Source organism: Leptosomus discolor, chromosome 7, assembly GCF_034619465.1.
Source record: "Leptosomus discolor isolate bLepDis1 chromosome 7, bLepDis1.hap2, whole genome shotgun sequence".
Classification (NCBI taxonomy): Eukaryota; Metazoa; Chordata; class Aves; order Leptosomiformes; family Leptosomidae; genus Leptosomus; species Leptosomus discolor.
The window spans coordinates 39,654,013-39,674,501 of record NC_141397.1 but is presented as its reverse complement, the minus strand read 5'-3'; the positions used below and the strand labels follow the sequence as shown (position 1 = coordinate 39,674,501).

General features: G+C 42.7%; 1 protein-coding gene across 2 annotated transcripts in view; it reads right to left on the bottom strand.

Moving 5' to 3' along the window:
* Positions 1-363: 363 nt before the first annotated feature.
* Positions 364-20,489, bottom strand: part of MYO7B (myosin VIIB) — a 46,517-nt gene continuing 26,391 nt past the window's right edge. For both annotated transcript variants that reach the window (XM_086468022.1, XM_086468023.1), the window contains 21 exons: positions 19,274-19,393; positions 18,239-18,412; positions 17,064-17,291; positions 16,454-16,621; positions 15,755-15,872; positions 15,535-15,661; positions 14,612-14,781; positions 13,732-13,913; positions 12,814-12,941; positions 12,105-12,262; positions 11,479-11,632; positions 9,746-9,901; positions 6,854-6,959; positions 6,605-6,718; positions 5,613-5,700; positions 4,423-4,529; positions 3,773-3,958; positions 2,809-2,925; positions 2,042-2,125; positions 1,202-1,321; positions 364-447 (listed from right to left, as the gene is read on the bottom strand). In XM_086468022.1, the coding sequence (XP_086324148.1) occupies positions 364-447; positions 1,202-1,321; positions 2,042-2,125; positions 2,809-2,925; positions 3,773-3,958; positions 4,423-4,529; positions 5,613-5,700; positions 6,605-6,718; positions 6,854-6,959; positions 9,746-9,901; positions 11,479-11,632; positions 12,105-12,262; positions 12,814-12,941; positions 13,732-13,913; positions 14,612-14,781; positions 15,535-15,661; positions 15,755-15,872; positions 16,454-16,621; positions 17,064-17,291; positions 18,239-18,412; positions 19,274-19,393 (2,889 nt within the window). The remainder of the gene's footprint in view (positions 448-1,201; positions 1,322-2,041; positions 2,126-2,808; positions 2,926-3,772; positions 3,959-4,422; positions 4,530-5,612; positions 5,701-6,604; positions 6,719-6,853; positions 6,960-9,745; positions 9,902-11,478; positions 11,633-12,104; positions 12,263-12,813; positions 12,942-13,731; positions 13,914-14,611; positions 14,782-15,534; positions 15,662-15,754; positions 15,873-16,453; positions 16,622-17,063; positions 17,292-18,238; positions 18,413-19,273; positions 19,394-20,489) is intronic.

Sequence of the window (20,489 nt, the reverse complement as noted above, 5' to 3'; positions counted from 1 at the left end):
AGGAAGATTGTTAATATGTGTTTCTAAGAATGGAGGAGATTTCAAGTATCAGAAGAGGTTCTCATATTAGGGTTCCTCTGTCCCCTGCCTCTATATTACATTAAAATCTAGCTAAACTTTCTCTAAATCCAAAATCTGAACAGAATTCTTATACTACATCTACAACAGACCAGTGTTGCAGATATATGAAAGCACACACTCACTTGAGCTTCTCTTGTGGTAATATTTCAGCAACACAGTTCATTCAGTGTGTGATCAGAAGACTGATCATCAAGATTAATGCTTTTTAAATGGCGTTTCTTCTGGGAGATGAAATCACAGGTAGTTTGGCACAGATATAGGTCATGGGTTCTATTTCGCCTCTCAGGCTGGGAGGTTCTTTTGCTTGTTTACAGCATTCATTAGCAGGCGTACATAGGATGTTAACAGGTCATCCATTTTGTAACCCTGTTAGAAAAGAAGAAACTCTTAAGCCTCTTAAAGAGCTCCAGAAGCAAAACTATCATTTCCTTCCTCTTTTATTTTCTTAGGTTCTTCCCTGCAGGGACATCTCCTCTTCCAACAGCTGTCACTGTTTTGATAATTATTTATCTTCCCTTCATAGATTTACAAAACTTTACAGAGCATAGCTCTGCTGTCTCCTTGTCATTCATTCTGTAGATTGACATCTTGTACTTAGGAATCCAAGCCTTTCTGTGAGAGAAGTTAGCCCTTAAATGTTTTTATGTTGTCTTTACAAATTTACCTTTAAATATCAATAGAGTGATGCTTGTCTGAGTTTGGGGACAATCTGAAAGCAATTCTTAAAAAGGTGGCACCACTCATTGAAAAGTGTAAAATCTTACAAGGATGGTGTTACTGCATAGATGGATCAAACCATGCAAGACAAAAAGCCTCTTACAAAATTTTGTGGGTAAGTACAGTCTTTTCCTAATGTCTCAGATAGATAGAATTTTGATATATGGGAAGAATTTGGGAAATTACTAATTTGCCTTGGCTCTGTGGATTACATCTTTGCATCAGATGGCATTGTATAGCACTGAACCAGTTCTAAACTGCAATTTTATTGACATAGCAGCAAATGCTTTTTGTATCTGCACTGGTTTTAACATCTGTTTTGGCACCATTGTCTTGTGGCAATTCTGGATGTAAAGGAAAAATTAGGAGTTTCTTGTGTATAAGTCAACAAAACTCGTCTTACCAGAGATGTCTCACATAAGATCCGGCTTCCTCGTACCAGGTTCCCTATTGTCATGTGAAAGTATGTGCTTCCACTGCTCCAATTGGAGATTTTATTGAAGGGATAGACTGTTAAAATATCCTGTAAGAGGAAACAAACTGAACTATAAAACATTTCTCAAATGAAAACAGGCTGTTATATAAGAAAACCAGAACAGCCAGAGCATTCTTTTTCTTTCCTACTTCATTTATAAATGCAGTGAATCAAGGTGGGTCTTGCATCCAGACTACTGGTATATTGTATTTTCACCAAGCAGGTGATTCTTAATCACTCTGATGAGACTTTCTTTCATTAATGTTATATTGATCTTTGCCTTAGCACACTGCTAGTATATTTACAATAATCTAAAACTTGCTGGATATTTGTTTTCTTACTAAAAGCAAATAGTGATATTCATAAACGCTTCTGCCTGGGAACTTGGTAAGACCAGACTGTTTGGTTTAGAGCCCTGATAAACACTGTCATTCAGCCCGATCTTTTAGACAGCTTGGGTTTCCTGCAAAGCATTTTTATGAAGCAGGTTTCCTAGTGCACTGTCCATCCATCTGCCTAATCTTATCACTTTGCTGAGGTCCATCACGATTATCACGTCTTTTTTCAGAGATGCTCTACACTGTTTCCTTTCCAGTGTAGAAACTGCAAAGAAGTGATCTGAGGTAATAACATTTTCTTTGGTTTCACACAGAAGATTAATAGAGAGACTCTATCATCTCCTACCATTTAGGGAGAAGGTCCTGTTGCTGTCCCTAAATTATCATGATCAATGAAATCCTTCCTTAGACTCTTGAGAGCAGCTGTTACCTTTGTTTTCTGATGTATAAGCGAGACTCCTTGCTTGTTGATTGCAATCAGCACAATTTCTGGGAAGTTTGGCTCCGAGGTTTGCTATAAACGAGTAACAGAGCAAGATAAGCAGAAAATGAAGAAATGATCCGTATCAGGTGCATAGTGACATTTCACAGTGTCCAGTGATGCTTCTTTTCTTTACTATTATGTAACTATTGATAAGGATGACTTCTTTTGGCCATGTGTTGATGACATGAGCTTCTGATACATACAAGCAGAATCAAGTCTGTTATTTCCTAGGCTATTTGATAATAGGCCTAATGGTTGTTTGCAAACTAGTTAAGATCTAGTGAGGAGAAATTAAAGGTGGCAAGTGGGAAATGATTCCTGGAGGTATCCACTGCAGAATGAGAGGATTAGTACAGCTCTGTTCTGAGGGAACCCAGAGATACAAGATTTGGCAGCATCTTGTGGAGAACGATGACAGAACAAGTAAATATGTAACTAAAACCCCCCTACTACAACTTTACAGAGTTGTAATACTAGGTAACACTAGGTAATTACAACTGGAACAACATTGCCAGTAAATAAAAGACATAGTTCAAAATGGATAAAGAACCCATCTCTCCACTTTCAAGGAACTGAGTTTCCCTCAGTAGATGATGGGAATTCAGCTTTATAACATATTCTCACTTAGACAGATACGGAATTACAGTCGGTCAGCCTACTTGCCCCAATGCTGGTCTACTACCAGAGCCATTCATACAGGCCTTTAAACCTACCTTCACTTCAAAGAAGGCTGATCCAAACGTTGGCCACCGGTGTATCATTTTCAAGAAGGCAATCTTGGCCTCATCCACAGTTTTTCCTTCATGTTTACTATATGCTGCAGTAATGCTCTGTGTAGAAAAAAGGATACAAAGCCTATTCAGTTGGAGACAGCCACGTTTCCAATGTCCAGCATTACCACTAAAGACAGCATCAGATGATCACCATGATCAGTGTTTTGCCCACAGCAATAGAAGGCTGTGAAAATGAAAACAGCCTACCATGCCATGAGGCAAGGTGGAGCCAGAACCTCCCCAGTGTTCCTTGCTCAGGAGTTGGGTGAAGGAAGTCCAAGAGCCAAAGGGAATGAATATCAGGGCAGAGGGGCAATATGGGATAAAAAAAATTCAGAAAGCCAGTGTTCAACACCCACAGGCATGTATCACGTTTTCTGCTGAAACATGCAAATTTTCCCTCTGTATTTGAAATAGTGTCCTGTGCCTTCCTCAGTGGACTAAGTGATAAGTACCTTCTGAAACTTTTTTGCCTTTTGGTGGATAGAAGAGCCTTTTTCTGTGAGTAGTATGCACACGGTGCAAGGTGACTGATTTGCTGGCCAAATTATGAAATATTTAGGATACGTCTTAATTTTCTGTTTCTTTACAAGATCCTCAAATCCTCAGTCCCATCATTGACTTTCCTATTTCTAACTCTTCTTCTGGGCACTGAAAATAGATTTGTATCTCCAAGAAAGACGCACATCTCAAATGAATCATCTAGGCCTGTAGATGTCTTTCAGAGCTTTGGTAGAGAGGATGCAAAATCTGGATTGTAAGACGTAAAACAGCAACATCCAATAGCATCCATCCATAGTGCTTTCAAAGACTGTCACATCAAAAGTGTAGTGTGGCTCAATGTCTTTCTTCTCTCATAAAGCTCTGTAGAAGTAGTATGATTGATGAAAGCTGGTGTTCTTACCTTCTTCCACTCATCTGGCGAGATTGCTCGGAGCAGATTGTCTGGCACCAGCTCCTTCAGGATTTTTGGAATGGTTGCCAGCTGTGTGTGGTCATTGTTGAAGCGCACTTTATAAATCAGCCCTGCCAGCTGGACAGCTTCATCCTTGGAACATTTGTGGTAGCCTCTGAGGTACTTTGGCAACTCCTGGAAGAGACCAGCTCTGAATCCAGACAGAATGGGCTGAAGCAAACACTGACTTACGCATTCTAAATCTGTGGAGTCAGGAGTTAGGTCTTGCCAAACAGTCCAAGGACATCTCAAGAACTTTTGATTCCTTCTGGAGGTTCTCTGGATGATGTTTAAAGGTCCTTTCCAACCCAAACCATTCTATGATTCTCCATACAATTACGGAGCAAGATGAGCACCTCCAGGGAACAATTCTATAAGGGAGCTGTGCTCCTAACATAACCAATATAGCTAAGGTGTGAACACTGTGAGAAATAAATCTGCTTCTGAGGCTGACTGTGCCCTCCAGAAGCAATCTTCTGGAGGCTTTATAATGCAGGCCGTGGTGAGGGAGACTGCAATAACTCCAGCAGGCTTTTTTCAGGAGTATTTACTAGATTATGTTGCCTGCTGTTATATTTATGCTTTAGAGAGCTGGTTACCTGGTGGTAATGAAAAATGGAATCAGCTTTCAGGTCTTTCCCAGGAGTTACATTAAGCCACAGCTTTCTCATGAAGTACACCTCATAAGCCACAGACATAGTAGCCCCTAAAGAAACAACATCTTGTTAGTATTCTCTGTATCACTGTAGAGTTCTGCAGTTTTTAAATGGTTTCTGAGTTTCTTCAGAAAGGTAATTCTGGTTTTAATAGTGACAAACAGTATTACTAGATGACCAAGAAAGTGATTAGTTGTCAGTTCCTGGACTTTGATCATGCAGTGATCTAAGGTGCAGGCTCTTTGGAGATGAAGTTAAGGATGCCTGCGATACCAGTGTTTGTTATTTCTTGGTGCTCATGACACCTCCCTGACTATATGCAGCACACCTGAATTCTGTTATGTAGGTACATTCCCTGATGGCTGTGGTTACAGAAATGAATTGTGATTTATTGTACCTATATCTTTGTGCTGTGATTTTCAAAGCTCCTAGCAGCTGCAACAGCTGTGGGGAGAAGAGGAAAGTTAGAAAGTCTTAGATATGTAGATAGTGCTTCAGGAAGTTGAACCTCAGGTGTCCTGAAATAAGCACAGGTCAGGATAAATTAACATGAAATTTGAGTGGAGTTTGAGTTTGATGAAGATTTCAAAATGTTGAAGTGCAAAGAATTGCTGTCATTAGTATTGTTTTATTCTAGCAAGCGTTCCTCTGGCAATACAACTTGTGCTTTTGTATCACCAGATAGTAATCTAGACAACAATTTTCTAACAACCCAAGGAATAGGAGTGACGCTGTGTAAAGAACCTGTTTACATGTGTTGGCTGATAGCCGATCTGGCAAAGCGTGAGCCTTAACTGTAAAGACGATCAGCCTATCTAACTTGTGTGCATCCAGCTGTGTGTTTTGGATGCAACAGGTAAAAAAAAAAATCTTCTGTAGCAATTTAAAATTTCTGGAGAGATTCCCCCACAAAGATGTTCTGGTATTTCTGATAGCCAGTGCTTGGCTGCATCAGGTCACTGGACCTTAGTGCTGGTGCAGGTGGTAACCGTGTACGTACAAACAAGAATGATATAACAAGGCTCTGCCACACACTTCCCAAAATGGAGTAAATCCTACTGGATAAATTTGCTGCTTCCCCAGTTCAACACAGCATCTCATGCAGCTTCTTGTCAGGCTGGCATTCTCCTTACCATCTTTCCCCGGTTTGTTCCTCCTGTTCCAGTCTGTCACCTGCCTTAGTGAGTCAAAGAAGTAGTCTGCTTCGTTCTGACTGATCACCTGGAAAAGGCCAAGCAATGAAGGGATGAAAGGAGCGATTAGCAGATTGTATAAAATACTGCCTGTGACAAAATATCCAAGTATCAGGCTGAATTTTCTTTCCCTGTTTACAGTGAGAGAGGACAAATGGCAGGAAAGAAAAGGCAAGGGGAAAGAAGTAGAGAAATAGCAGTAGGAAGGCTCAAATGATTTACATTTCATATGCGGAATTCTGTTGCATCTTCTGTTGCTTTCTTCTTTCCAACCTGCTTATTGAAGTTAAGCTGAAGATGTCTAACTTATTCTTAGCCATCTCCTCTTTGTAAAATATTGGCATATACTGGGTTCCTCTTTTCAGGAATGCAGCACATCAGAGACTCCATGTGCTTGGACTCAGTGCTGCTTTTGCCTTGATCACAGTTTCAGAGAGAAGGGACCTCTCAGCAAGGCAGTCAACCCAAGCTCAGCTCAGGCAAGGCAAGCTTCTGAGGAACTAGGGAGCAATCAACTGGTGCTGGTCAGCCACTGCTTTTCCTAATACTAGTAGGTACTGCACATGTGCAGCACATTCCTTAGCAAAACCTCAGTGGAAAAGGGCTGACTGTAGCAGTATGCGACATGCAATTTGCTACCATTCTAGCAGCTGCAAGAAAACCTGTGTCTTCTCTGCTTTTAGTACCACCTGTGTACCGGTAGACTGATAGAAATTCTGCATCTCGATCCAGCCCCTTAAAGAGATTCAAATAATTGTCAGCTGCTAAAAGTTCAAGTCTAGGTTGTATCCTCTCAGTAAGACAGAAGCAATAATGGCCTGCTCTGTTGCTTCTTCATATTTGGCTTCAAATATAGTTGTTTAGGTAGTCTGGTAAATAAGTAAGAGAGGAGCAGGGAGTCTGGCTACCCTGCCATAGTCAAGAAGAGTTACCTTATCTGCGATCTTCACAAAGAGGCTGAAACCTTCCCAGGAGCTCAGCTGCAATTTGGAAGCGATGTTCTGACACAGAGTCCGGATTTTGGTGTTTGTTCCCACATCAAATGTCTATGAGATAACAAGACTTGTGTTACACAGAGGAGAGGAAGAAATGAGAACACTGACTGTCTTGAAACGTGCTCCTGCATGAACACATCACGGCTGGGTAAATGGTGAAGACTGGGAAAACAAGTAAGTGCTCACCTGTTCTGTTTCATTGGGGAAGCAAATCTTGTGTGAGATCTTAGTGTGGTTCTGTAAGATGGCCTCAACCTCCACAGGATGAGGTGCCCACTTCCTGGAGCCACTCCTGGAAAATGCCACCACCATCATAAGAGAGATCAGTGCTGGATGTGTAATCTTTCAGGAGCTGAACAACAGTATTCCATCTGAACAACCGACTCCATCCAAAATGCTAGTACTGTGTAATGGGGCAGGCTCCAATGGACCTTCACCCCAATGCAAATTCAGTGTATTAAGAGCAAGAAACTGAGGGTCTTAGTAGCATGGGTATTAAAAGTCTGTTCTACTCTGCAAGGAGCTTGCATGAATAAGGCACCTTCCTAGCCAGTACCATTACACCTTCTATGTATTCAGCAATATTCTTCCTTACTGTTACTGAAGTGTGAAGATAGTGGCCACAAGGAGAAATACATTTTATTTAATTCTTGCACCAGCAAAAAGATACGGATTCAGATGCAAAATGAGTTACAGCTCAGGAGGTAAGACCAGAAGAGTTTGGAGGGCCACTAGAAGTATGTATGTAATCACTGACTCAAGAGGCACTTAAACTGTACAATCCCAGTTCTTTGAAATTATACCTTGGAGCAGAGCTGCCTTTTAAAGCAAAGGAACTGGCCCTGAAGTCTGAGTCATGCAAAAACCTTGATACAGTTAAGTGAGAACAAATCTAGCACATTACCTTCTGGGGCTGGTATTTTCCTGCCCTCAGTGGCACACAGGAGGCTGTTCAGAGATTTTGTACACTGTAGCTTATGGGCCAAACTCCTATGTCACCCTGGACCGATCTCTCAGGAAGATAGCTTAGTCTGGCATCCAGCTTTAGTTAAGTGGATTTGAAAATTTTTTTTTTTTCCCATTAAAGTAGCAGTTCCATTTGGAGAAGGAAAACCTGGCTGTAATCAAGTTGAAATGAATGTGCTTTGGTACTGTGCAGGCACTCTAAGGAGTGTGGACCCTATTCAGTCATCTATTCCTGGGCTCACAACAGAGGGAGGCCATGGGAGGCCATAGGAGACCAAGGAAGAGCAGCAGCTTGACTGGAGGCACAGGGCCATCTCTCCTTGCAGCCTCAGCTAGGAATTCATTGTCAAGGCAAGATCTGCTTAACACCCATCAGGGTGCTTGCTGGTTCCCTGGTCAGGAATCTGGGGATGAAGCTGTAAAGCTGTTTATGGTGGAAAAGGTGTACCCAAGGGCTGAGTTGGCTTCCACTCCATGTATTGTAGGTCAGTCCTTTGAGCTGCCTGCTCTCCCCTTTCCAAAGGCAGCAGATTACTTATAGTGAGAAGTTGTTGGACTAAACGACCACTGTATGTCCCTTCCAACTGAAATAGTCTATTCTGTTCTATTCTATTCTATTCTATTCTGTTCTATTCTATTCTATTCTATTCTGTTCTATTCTATTCTATTCTATTTATTCTATTCTATTGGTGCAGGTTTAATCTTAGGAAAATAACCGCTCTTAGGAAACAACACTTGTCTTTGTTATTCTTCCTATCCCCCAGGCTCCAGATCTGGGGTAGTTTAGCAGATAGAATTCTCCTCCCAAACAGCTCATTCTGCTTTTCGCCCCCCTGCTTCCCCATTCTAAAGAAGCTCTACAACTCAACAGTGCTTAGAGTATGAATACCATTTGATAGAGGGAGGCAGGAAATTTTCAGTCTTCTCCATAGAAAAAGACAATGAACAGCATTCCTTGCCATGCATTTTGCAGGCACTTCAAAGGTCAGTTCAATGTGCCATGACATTTCCCCAGCAGTGCACTGCAAGGGGGACAGCCATTGTGTTAGCATTCCCCTTGAGCCTGACCCACAGGGCTCACAGACCAAATGCAGGGCGCAGTGTAAGAGAAGGGGGAGGATGGAGGAGCTGGAGGGAGAAATCATCAGGCAGCTTCTTTACTGAAGAAGTCTGTGGCAGACAGGTGGTAACTCACAGCAGCATCAAAAAGGATAAGGGTAGGGTTAACCTTGATGCCAAAGTACTGTGTTCTCAGAGTGTCAAGCTGGGTAATTCCAGTGCCTGGAGGAATCTAGAGAAACCTTCCCCCTACAGTTCAGTTGATCCTTCCTGAAATCCTGGTAGCCCTTCCACTCTCTCTGGTTGTGTCACGTTCATTACACCAACAAGTCATTCAGAAGTTTGGGAAGCACTGTGGTTTGGAGGCCTTGCTACTTCAACCCTCACCAGGACTGGGATAATGCCTAGCGGATTGAGAAGTGCTTTCGTGTGAGCAGCCATGTAAGCTTTGCTCATTTGGGTTTCTTCAAAGAATAGGAATTGATTGTGTTGATCCTGTCTTCCCAGCATGGATCTGCTTTGCTTCACCATCAGAAAACCAAGAGAGCCACATTAGCACTCTGCAGAGGTCAGTGACTTCAGTGGTGCCTCCTCACTAGGAGTAAAACCTAGTATTTTTAGCTGCACATGTGCAGCTTTTTGCTACTGAGATTCAACAAACTCAAGACTCAAGACAAATCCTCAAGCACATGTAAGGGGGATAAGGACATGCTGCCTCACCAAAGGAAAGTGAGCTCAGGACCTCATCAATGACAATGCAGGATCTCATTTCAAGCTGCATGCAATACCCAGCTCTGGGAGTCAAGTGATTATGCGTGATGTTGAACTTTTTAAATGTTGCTAACTCTGTGAAAGAAAAAAGCGAAACTGTGACACAGCCTCTCTTAGTGGCTCAAAGTCTGTAAGAGATTTAAAAATAATGATCACTTTAAAAAAAAAAGGATGTCAAGAGAGAAAGGAAAGCAAGAGTCTCAATATATTAGCCCATGTGCTTTTCGGCACTTGATTCATGATTTTTGAACACTTGAGCTGGCTATATGCGTGATCATTTACCTCATCACTGTCTGAATCCTCCGGCTGCACTCCAGGGCCAGTGTTTCTTTCTGACGTGTCTCCATGAACTTCTGGGCATGTTTCAGCAGTGACTTGCTAGGTGGGAACAGACCAGTGCAGAGCCAAAGTAGCTGCCAGCCCTTGGTCACGCTGTACCTGTGAACACAAAGCAAACTGTTCTACTATATCCATATACAATGTTTGACCACGCACCACTACAGGGAAGAGAAACACACTCCCATCATGGTATGTTGTGCTGTTCAGTAGAGAGCTGCAAATCAAGAGACCCTTCACACAGGATCTGGCAGCTGTTTTCTGTGCAACAACCACAGTCCGTGTGCGAAGACAATGCTAAATCCTGGCAGCTGCAAATCTCATGAATAAATAAAAGCTCAAGTTTGGCAGCAGTGACTCTGGTGCCATCCTCTTGGAAAGCAACTGTCAATTTGCTGTTCAAGCTTACATGTTTTTGGATTGTGCTTTATCAGCTGTTTGTATTCATCCGCCCTCTGTGCTAGCCAGCTTTGCTCGGGGCACAAACACTTTGCATGCAATTGACTTTCCCTTACGCATGCTCCTGCTCTGAAAACTGAGCACGTAGATGGCATTGTGTAATGAGGTGGTTACAGTTCTTAAGCACTCCAGATCAAGTTTGTACAATTTTCAGGCAGAAAGCCAGTTCTTCCAGCCTATGGACCTGTGAAATCTGCTAGTTGAAGCTCTTCTGGCACCTCACCCTCACCAGTAGGAAAGGCTTTGCAGCCAGGAGGTGGTCAGTCATTCTACCTTCAAAGCCAGAAGCAGAACACACTTAGCTGTGTGCCAGCGATTGCTCTGAAATGCTAAATGGTGTGGAGTGTTTTGGTTGGGAAAGTCAGCAGGTCTGCCTCTGGTCACCAGACTGCTGAATAAAGAGGTCCTGGCTTTACTCCCATTTACTTTTCTGATTTTGCAGATGAAGACACACTATTTTAATCCCATGTATACTCTATATTGGTGCTTGTGGCTATGTGAGAGCGGGACATTGTCTACAGCACAGTAGCCTGGGGAGGATGAAAGATTTGTTGCTCTGGCTGTTCTAATTAAAAAATATGGAAATAGCTACCTTTCAACCTTTCAAACATTGTTTTTTTCCACATCAGTGAATGACCCATTAGGCATGGCACTGGCACCGTGGTTACAGACTATGTGTTAAATAGTCTGTAAGATTTACTAACCTAATTAATATAACTATTCAAAAGAATTCACTGGTAGTGAAAGATCTAGTGTGAACTGTGTGCTTATAGGAGGGAAATACTGTCATTGGGAAATTTAAAGTAAATGAAGGGCTGGCAGAACAGTCACTGAAAGCATGCAAGAACTCTGTGCAGTGCCATATTTTCTCCACAGAATGCCTTGGGAGTAAGAGGGCTTCATTAACACCTTGCCTGCCTCACACCGTACTGCAGAGATGAGCATTGGATGCTGATGGGAGCAAAGCAGCAGCTCAAGGGAGGCAAGTAATGGTCCTACTCTGTGGCCTCTCACTGCCATTCAGTGGCCCTGAGTGCTCTGCAAAGGTGAGCCCCACAGCACTACCTGGTTAAAAAGGGGAAGGGAAGGTGTCACTCCAACATTTGGCCATCCTTCCCCTCTGCCTCTGCCCCATCACAAGTGTAGCAGGAGTTCCTGATCACCACCTGCACTTGAGCCCTGGCTCTGCAGAAGCAGGGTGTTTGCATCCAGGTGAGTACCTGTTTCTGTTCTCAGTCAGTTGCTTCATAATCTGACAGTAGATCTCATCCCGCAGGACCTCCTCCTGGATAGCTGCTACAAATATCTGGTCAGTGACTTCCACAGAGGAGTGTGCCTGTTTTGAGGGATAGTCTCCCATGAATTTCATGATGGGTGAATGTGCTGTTAAGGACAAAAGCAGGACAATTTTGGATGGTAAATGGGAAGTCTCACCTGGATCCTAACATGTTAATGACTCTGTTGATGTCTAAGTGGCAAATACTGGGAGGAAGGTCTGGAATATATTCCCTGCCTGTCCCCTACCCCCTTTCACTGTGCAGCAGTCACTGCTTGGCTATCATTTGTACTGTATTAACTGCTTGCTCTGGGCATATGCACTAAATCTCACTCCTAAAGCCACATTCTCAGTGAAGTGGGCATCCAGGAGCTGTGGAGCATTGGGAGGGAATAGGTACCTTTCGTCTGTAGACAAGGGAAACAGAGTTGATACCTCCCACCTTGATGTAAATGTATCCCCTGTAATGTGGATGCAGTATTATTTCAATGGAGGTGAGTTTAGTGGAGGTAGCTAGCTCTTCCTTCCCCTGAGCGTTATCAAGTCCCAAAGAGAAGAGTGAAAGGATATCAATGAAGGCCTGACAGGCCATATCCCGAAGATCAGGGTCTGTGCACGCTCTCTTCAGTAAGGGCTGTTTCAAGGGCTCCTTAGAGTGTGTCCACAGTTGACTGTGCCCACGGGATTTCTGGAGAACAGTCTTGCTGATGGATTCCTTCTCAGGAGTCCTGAATGAAGGCAAGTGCAGGCAATATAAAATTACTGGATCAGTATTGCTATGAACATAAGAGGTCATTATCACAAAGACTTATCTCTAGGCATGTTCTTTCTCAATAGAGTGATCTCATGTCTCCCTTGATTATGCAGGTCAAAAATAAGAGGAAAATGTAGCTTCTTGTAGATCCAGAAGGGAGAAAGCTTGGAAAAAGAAGAGAGGCTTTAGAAGACTATTTTTTCCCTTACTCCCCAAGGCCTCAGATGTTGTGTATCCTCGCTAGCTGGTAAACGCTGGAGAAGGGGTGGAAAGTAAGAATAGGGCCTGCTGGAAAGACCTAAGTCCAGCTGGGTTCTTCTACCCTTCCCTTTGCATTTCTGCAGACAAAACATACAAGGAGGCCATGTGCCAGAATCTCTGCAAGTCCAAAGTCACACTTAATTACAGGAAACAAAGAGAAGAAACTCTGTCAGAAATGGGAGATGCCATTACATCCTAGGCTTTAAGGATCACTGAAGATCAACAAGAACTTTCCTAGGGTGCACACTACACAGAGAGCTTCACCTGAAGTGTTCATAGGAGAACTCTTCCAGCATATAAGGCTTCATTCTGAGATCCTCTTCATCAGGTTCTTCCATGTAAGAGTTCTGTGAAGCTGTCCTTCTCTGGTCTGGAGACATCATCAGCAAGCTCTGGAATGACGTAGCCACGTAGAGATGTCACATGGACACAGGTCTCTTGCACAGATTGTCAGGTGTTACTCAGCATATATACACAGATAGTGTACGTGAAACTTGAGTACTTTGTGCTACAGGAGACCTTCTGTCCCCTAAGCAGCATCTTCAGAAAGTCAAGAAAGACTTGGGAATAGCCAGCTCAAGGAAGTAATTTTCATAGACCCAACAGTAGTGGCCATCAAAATGTATGTGATTGTCCAAAGCACAACGCTTGTTAAAAATGCATCTGCTTATCACTACTGTGTTTTCCCCCCACTTTTTCAGCTTCTTACTTGTTAGCACAGTATCCAATATACTGAATTTCCAAAACTGAAGACAAAATTGTTAGCAAACGGAGTGATCAAGGGGAAACCTTGAATCCCTCAAAGAACATATGCTTTTAAAGTAACCTGCTGCACTTAGAGCTTCCCTTGAGATGTAATGTATGATCACAATCAAGCCTAGTGTGAATGCAGGAAAATTCAACTGCACACCCATTTCCAGGCACTGAAATCCCTAATGGTGAACAGACTTTTTTTTTTAAAAAAAGTCATTGCTATTGTGCAACTACAGTCTTTTCCGTTTGGGCTAGGTTAACTTTGTTTTCAGATAGGACAGAATGAAATGCTTTGCTTCAATAAGAGGTATAGAACTGGTCTGACTTTGAAGGAACAATTAACTTCCAGTTATAAATTTAATCAGATTTAACACTGTTATTATAATTTATCTTCCAGTCTCTTCAAAGAGAGTGCTCAGCTTTTCTTACCAGCACTTGACTAGACGGTTTTGTGAGAGAAGGAATGATGTAGATCTCTTCCAAAAATACATTCCCTGTTTTGCCTGTCCTTTCATTCTGGGCACAGATCCAGACAGAGTTTGCATCCAGCCTTTTGTCCTCGGTGAAGATTAGCAAGTCTCCCTTCTTGAAGGACAGGATGGCAGGGTCTTCTGGAAAACAGAATAAGGGAGCACTGTTCAGGCTTGACAGTCCAAGAAAATGCAAAGGACTTGCTACATGAAAGACAAGGGAATTGTATTTTGAAGGCCTGAATTCAATTAGCAATAGAAAGTGATTTGTGTGAATACGGCTAATTATCCAGTAACACTTCAGAGAAATCACTTAAATTTCCTCTGACAGCCTGATTTTGATCCACTGAGGGCAATGGCAAAACATTTAGTTCAAATGGATGCTGACTTTGTTTCTAGAACTGGCAGCAAACATGGAAAGAAACTCAGTGGTTCTAAGTAAGTGAGGAGAATGTTTACATTTTAATCCCCTCTTGTCTGTTCCAGCCAACTACATTCCACAGAAAACTCCAGTTTACCACCTCTGTGAAATTTTTCTGGAAAGTATTTCCAGGGAGCCCAGATCCAACTTCCCACTATAACCAGGCTGTGTTGTTGGATACTGTACTATCTAAATAAAACAGGCAAAGAAGTAGAAGGAGGAAGGAAAGGTAATTTGTGTGCAAAGGTATTGAATCACATTGCCCTATGCTCTGCAGTGCTGTGCTGATCACTATGCATCCCTCCTGGAGCAAAGGGACTCTTGCTGAACAACTTCTTCTTTTTGAGCTCTTTGAAACAAGTCCTGTGGGTTCTCTCACTATTTCCTCCCTACCCTGTAGAAACGTTATAAGACTTACCTTGGGATTTTTTCTCATGCATTGCCACAGCAAATCGTGATCTCTTCTTCAGTCCTTCCAGGAACATGACCACCAGTTCAGCAATGACAATACTGTTTACAGATGTCAGGACAAACTCCTCGGCACGAAGTGTGATGAGAGTGCAACTCTGTCCAAATGACTTTACTGCCCTATGTATTATTGAACAATTTGTTACCAGAGCATCTGAAAAATGCACAGACCCATCTGCAATCACAGCCAAGGCACCTACACCTCCTTGCAGATAACTCCCTTACAGTGAGTATTGGTAGTTCTTAATTTGCCTTCTTATGAGTTGGTAGGTGTGAAGGAGTGAAGTGATTCAGGTTCACTCTGGATTCCACCACGTTTTGTACAAAAGTGCTTCGTTATAGACAAAAGAACACCCTTCTTTTGGAGTAACTGGGCAACTAATTAAATTTGTGACAGTCCTCACAGAGGTATTTTTTGTGTATGTAAGATACAGTTCTCTGAGTCATCTGATGCAAGGATGTATGCCCTGAATATAGTTACCTTCTTTCACTTAGTTATCCTGTTCAGATCCATCACACCTGGGGAGTATATGAACTCCCAGCATGCATAAAAGATGATGGCTTAACTATGTTAGTTACTTGGGCCATTCTTGTCTTGATGTGTATCTTTGCTTCCTTACACCTTTTTAACTGAGCAAGATCTTCCTTCCTTCCACCAGCTGAGAAGATTCAGCCATTTTAGTATTTCCTTTACAGGCTGCTCAGAGCTTGTCCCTTTCTGTTTCTGAGACCTAGGCTAAACCACCTTTCCAGACTCACATTAAATCACCTAGTGGGACAGCAGAGAAAGTATACCTCCCTTCTACATGCAAGACCCTTTCTGAGTATGCAATGGAATGCCTTCTTCAGATCTTGTGTTTCTGGGGCACTCACCTGTTGGTGTGGATGCCAGTTATCTCTGGGAACGTCAGCTCAAGGAGCCGCTTTTCTAACTCGTCCAAGAAGCAGATACCTTTCCAATTTACAGCAACGATAAAGTGGTTCTTGGGCAAGCTAGGACCTAAAAATGCAGGAAAAACTCCTTATCAATCCTATATAAGTCTTCCTGTATTGATCTTATATCTGTCCTCTACTCCCAGGCTCCAGGTATTACCTGAAAATTTAGTGACTTCAAAGAATCGTGAGAAAAGCAAAGGCCACTGAAAGCGAGCAAAATCCACAAGTTGTTCCTTCACAGTCTGACGGGAGAGATGGTCCTGTGTATATGGGGCCTGCAGTATAAAAAGGTACCCAAGGTTTCCTCAGTAAAACCTGGTTTTCAAGATCTGCAAACAATAAAGAGCAGGCCTGACTCCGGAGGTTCCCAACACCCCTCTGCTGTCACAGGTGTCAAGGATACCTGGAGAAAGTCAAATCAGGAACAGCCTCCAGGGGCCCAAGCCGCATGCAGCTGAGGCTGCCCACAGGCATTTGGATTCCGAATTTCCCTCAAATGCCCCCTGACTGATCTGTTCAGCTTAATGCATTTTGGGTGCCATAGAAATAATTCAGGTAACCAATTTCCAGATCAAAACCAATATTCCTTCCCATGCCCATCCTGACTTAGTTGTCAGATGAGAGACAAAGATGCACTATTCAGAGATTTAAATATACTTTTTTCATTCTGCCCTACCTGTTGAGGCCTGTATGGAAGAGTGAGCGGAAAGGTTCTCCACTGCCCTAATTAACTATTTGGGATATACAAACTGAGATGTTTTTCCTTCTCCCCCCAACAGCCTATTCATAAATGGAAATGGTGAAAGAAGCCGATGCTCAAGAGTGGTTACCCAGCAGTACCAGACAAACCTCTTACCTTAGCATGTGCATAGGTTATAAGGCTCACCCACTTTTCCAGGGGCTTGGACTTCAGCTGTTTCACTGGGATACAGTCATGGAGCACCTTCTGCACAAGTTCATTGTGGATGGAATCTCCAAACTGGATGTAACAATATTTTGCACCTATCTCCACCAAATCCTCCTCCTGAAACAATTAATCCATTAAAAGAGGCCTAGAAAGATGTCACAAAGTCCAGACAGCCTTGTTCAACCTTGAAGCCGGTTTAGGAATGGAGTTTTCTCCATTTTGGTCTGGATAACTCTTGAGAGTCATCCAGCATAAGGAGAGATGAACTTCACACAGTCATAGCATCAAAGAGATTATTAGCAAAGATATTTTAAAAGGACACAAATTGCCCCTTTGGACATGCCTCCAGCTGCCACATGAACTGGAAGGTGCAGGGGAAAACAGTATTAATTACAGCTGCCAGTGAGACAGCTGGCACAACTACCTAGACAGGAATTGTTCATTAAGAAGACAAGAGTTGTTCACAGCCACTAGAAACGTTGTTCATCTTCTTGCCTTTTAATGTGGGAAATGTCCATATAGTTTTGTCTCTTTAGGAGGATGGAATAAGGAGACCCACCTTCTCACAACGGTACTCTCCAAACCGGATGCCACGAATGACTTGGTGGTAAATGAGATCAGTGCTGATAGGATCCTCCTGGGAGTTGTGCCAGGGGGTAAAGATTTCCTTCCGGAAGTAGAGCCGCCAGGGTGCATTGCGTTCATGTGTGCCCTGCTCCTTCACTATCTGTTCACACTGAGAGATGGCATCCAGGACATGATCTCGTCCCCCACCCAGTGACCAGACCTACAACAAAGGGACGCTGCATTTACTGGCATGCCTGCTTTGGATCTGAGTCAAGGACAACAAACCCAAAGCTCCTGGTCTCCTGACAGCAAGAAAAATGCTGAAAAGGTAAGCAGATGTGCAAGTTGTGCTTTGGTAAATGTGTGTGTTTTTATGCACAGGGATGGTATTGGGAAAAAGAAGTTGGAAGTTAAGACAAAGCAGCTCTGGTTTGCAATCTTCTATTTGTCTCCTTGTACTTTGCTTATATATCCCCTTAAGCACATGTCCAAGTGTTGATGTAATCTAAACAAAAATGTCATCGCTGAATTAATTTCTTTGCTATTGATGCCTAAGTCTGAGCACCAAGATGTCATCTTACTCTGTATGTCTGTTATTGTGTTGCTGTGTATGTTTGCATTATTGTAGAAAAAGGCAGAGGGAAGGAGAGGCTGAAATGCCAGCGTATGAGCTGACAGCAGCAGCCCTGGCAAGGACTTTGGCTTTCAATGCCACACAATAGGGGCTGCATCAGCAGCACTGTAACACAGAACAAGAAAGTAATGTGCAGCAATGCAGGTGGGAAATAGGTCTTTCAGCAGAGATCCCTAGTGTGTGAGAGCTGTTCTGCAGTGCTGCATGCATGATGAGCAGGTGGGATCTCAGAACATGGCAGGAGGCCACAGTGCTGTGCTGCCCAGGCATGGGAGCAGGGACACTAGTCAATTGTGTGACCTGGCAAAGGAAACCTTACAGGCCTGCAGCAGGAACTGCTAAGTGGCTAGCCAACAGAAAGGCAGAATATCAGGTCTGAGATTCAGCTGGGACTCAGAAATTATCTGGTTTAAGCACAGGACTTGCATGGGAGTGCTTCCAGAAGTCAGAGGGAGTCCTCAGTGAGGCTGGGTGGACACCAGCAATTCCCCAGAAAGAGAAGGGAGCTTTCATTCTGTTTTTCTACACTTTACCTTATCAAACACAGCAATGTAGAGTGAAAAACCAAACACATCCTTCAGTTTGGTTTTATCTGCTATGAATTGACAGATCTCTTTGGCAATGGAAGCAGAGTCTGCAGGGACAGTGATGCTTTGGCCGTTCATCAGGGTGACATTAAACATAATGGGTTTCTTCTGCTTTGTTGCCTGTAAGAGTTAAATGAAAGAAACAAATTATGGGCAAACCTTACTTTTCTGTGAAAAATGAAGAAAGCATTTTGATTTAAGAGCTCCACATGCTGTACACCCTAGTCAACAATCTTTAAGTGAATCTCCAGAGCCCACACAGTTTCTTCAGTGCATGGTGAGTCTTAAATATAAATTACATCCCAGGAGCAGCACTGGACTCAAGTTCTCTCCTCCTCACAGCTCAGGGGAGCTGATTATCACATAACAGTGTGGACTGATAGACTTTTTGTGAGCCTTATTTGGCCTGATGACTTTTGGCTACAGCCTTAGATGCATCAGTGGAGAGATGGCCTGCAGCAAGTACTTTGCCCAGGGAGATGTGTCTTAGGCAATAGGGTCACTCAGATTTAGGAAGGACTTGAACCTGAGGTCTTCACTCGTGGGATGTGTGCACGAGCACATGTGTGTGTATGACTTCTAATTACTAGGGTAACATTTAAAGGAAGGGGGAGGGTGATACAGCCCTATCATACACACTTCCTCTCTCCATTTTACAAGCATAAGCCCTGCTCAGTTCTTTCCACAAATGATGGTAAGAGCTTCCCCCAGGAGGTGGTTTTCCTGAGTGGATGGAGGCACCTCCCTGTAAATCATGCGTTGCAGCTTTTAACTTGCATCCTCCACTGGATTTAGGTTAACTGGATAACCAGAAGAGCTGTATCTAACAAGATGCCCAGACCAAGGCAGCTGGTCTTCAATCCTCTTGCACAATTGATTTCCATTATTTGACTTAGGAAGATCTGTTAGCACAGTTTAGTAAATGCAATCCAGTATAAAATGACACAGATCAATATAATTAAGCAAAAATGGAGTTGCTACCTGAAGTTCCAGCCAGCTTGGAGGTTCAGTCCGTGCTCCATTGACATAGGTACGTCTTAGACGTTCAGCACAATATGGTGCATAGCCTGTGGGCCCATGGTGGATGAAATTCAACAGGTACTATATACACAGAGCATAAGAAAGAGTTAGGAAACATTGATCCTCATAAAACATTAGAAGCCTTCTGCAGCTGATATACTAGATTAGAGTGATCAGTTACAGTTCACCAGAAAGTATTAAATGCGAGGGTTGGAATTAGTGTTTTGAAAAAAAGAGGTTTGGGACACCAAGTTTTCCCTCATTCTGAAGAGCTTCTAGTCTAAAAAGGAGGACTTGTGTCACTCTATTCACCATGTTTAACTCCACAATAAATATTAGACAGCAGAGACTTTATTCTTATGATTAGGTTAGAGCAAGGGTTAGTGTTTCCAGTTGAAGAGCCTGAAGTCTTGTCACATTCTGTATGAACAAAAGTGCTGGGAAGAGGGCCAGTTGCAGGTTAGGACTGATGATGATGGTTACTTTTAGTTTTACTAAGTTCTCTGGCCATATCAGTAGTTGAAGTCCATGATTAAGATTGGACATTGGAAGAGAAGGATTGGATAAACTGAGTTTTTGGCGTTCGTATGGCTCTTGGATGCCATGGTGTAAGCATGGACTTGTATTGAGATACTTGTGTTTAGTGCAAGCATGGGTCAGTCACCTGGTTATTTTAATGATTAAGAATATTCCTAGAGATAGGGTATGTCTTTAATGAATTCTGCATGGTTCACAGTCTTTGGATGAAGACTGGTGTTGAAATATGTCTATGGCTTGTGTCTGGTTTGTTCCAAGTAATATCCATTTAGCAGCATTTATTATTAGATTAATCATTTGACCTAGGGTGTCAATAAAGAAATTCTGAAGATTCAGGCATATCTATGGATTCTGTTTGCCTCTAAGATCTAGGAGTAAGGCTGATGTCAAGTTGGAGCCACAGGTTATTGGTGTTTTTTCCCTGTGGTGAAGTTGATTTATCATCCATTTAAATTTGGAAATTAATGAATGATGAAAAGGCCCAATTCTCTATTGGATTTTGTAGGGCTTGGAGATGTAGGGTAAGAACTGGTAAAATATGGGGTATGATTTTATACTGGCCTCCTGAGTATATTTAGTCACTAGGGTAGTAACTGGTGAGATCTTTTAAATGTTGGAAAGGCAGAACTGGGGAGGTTAA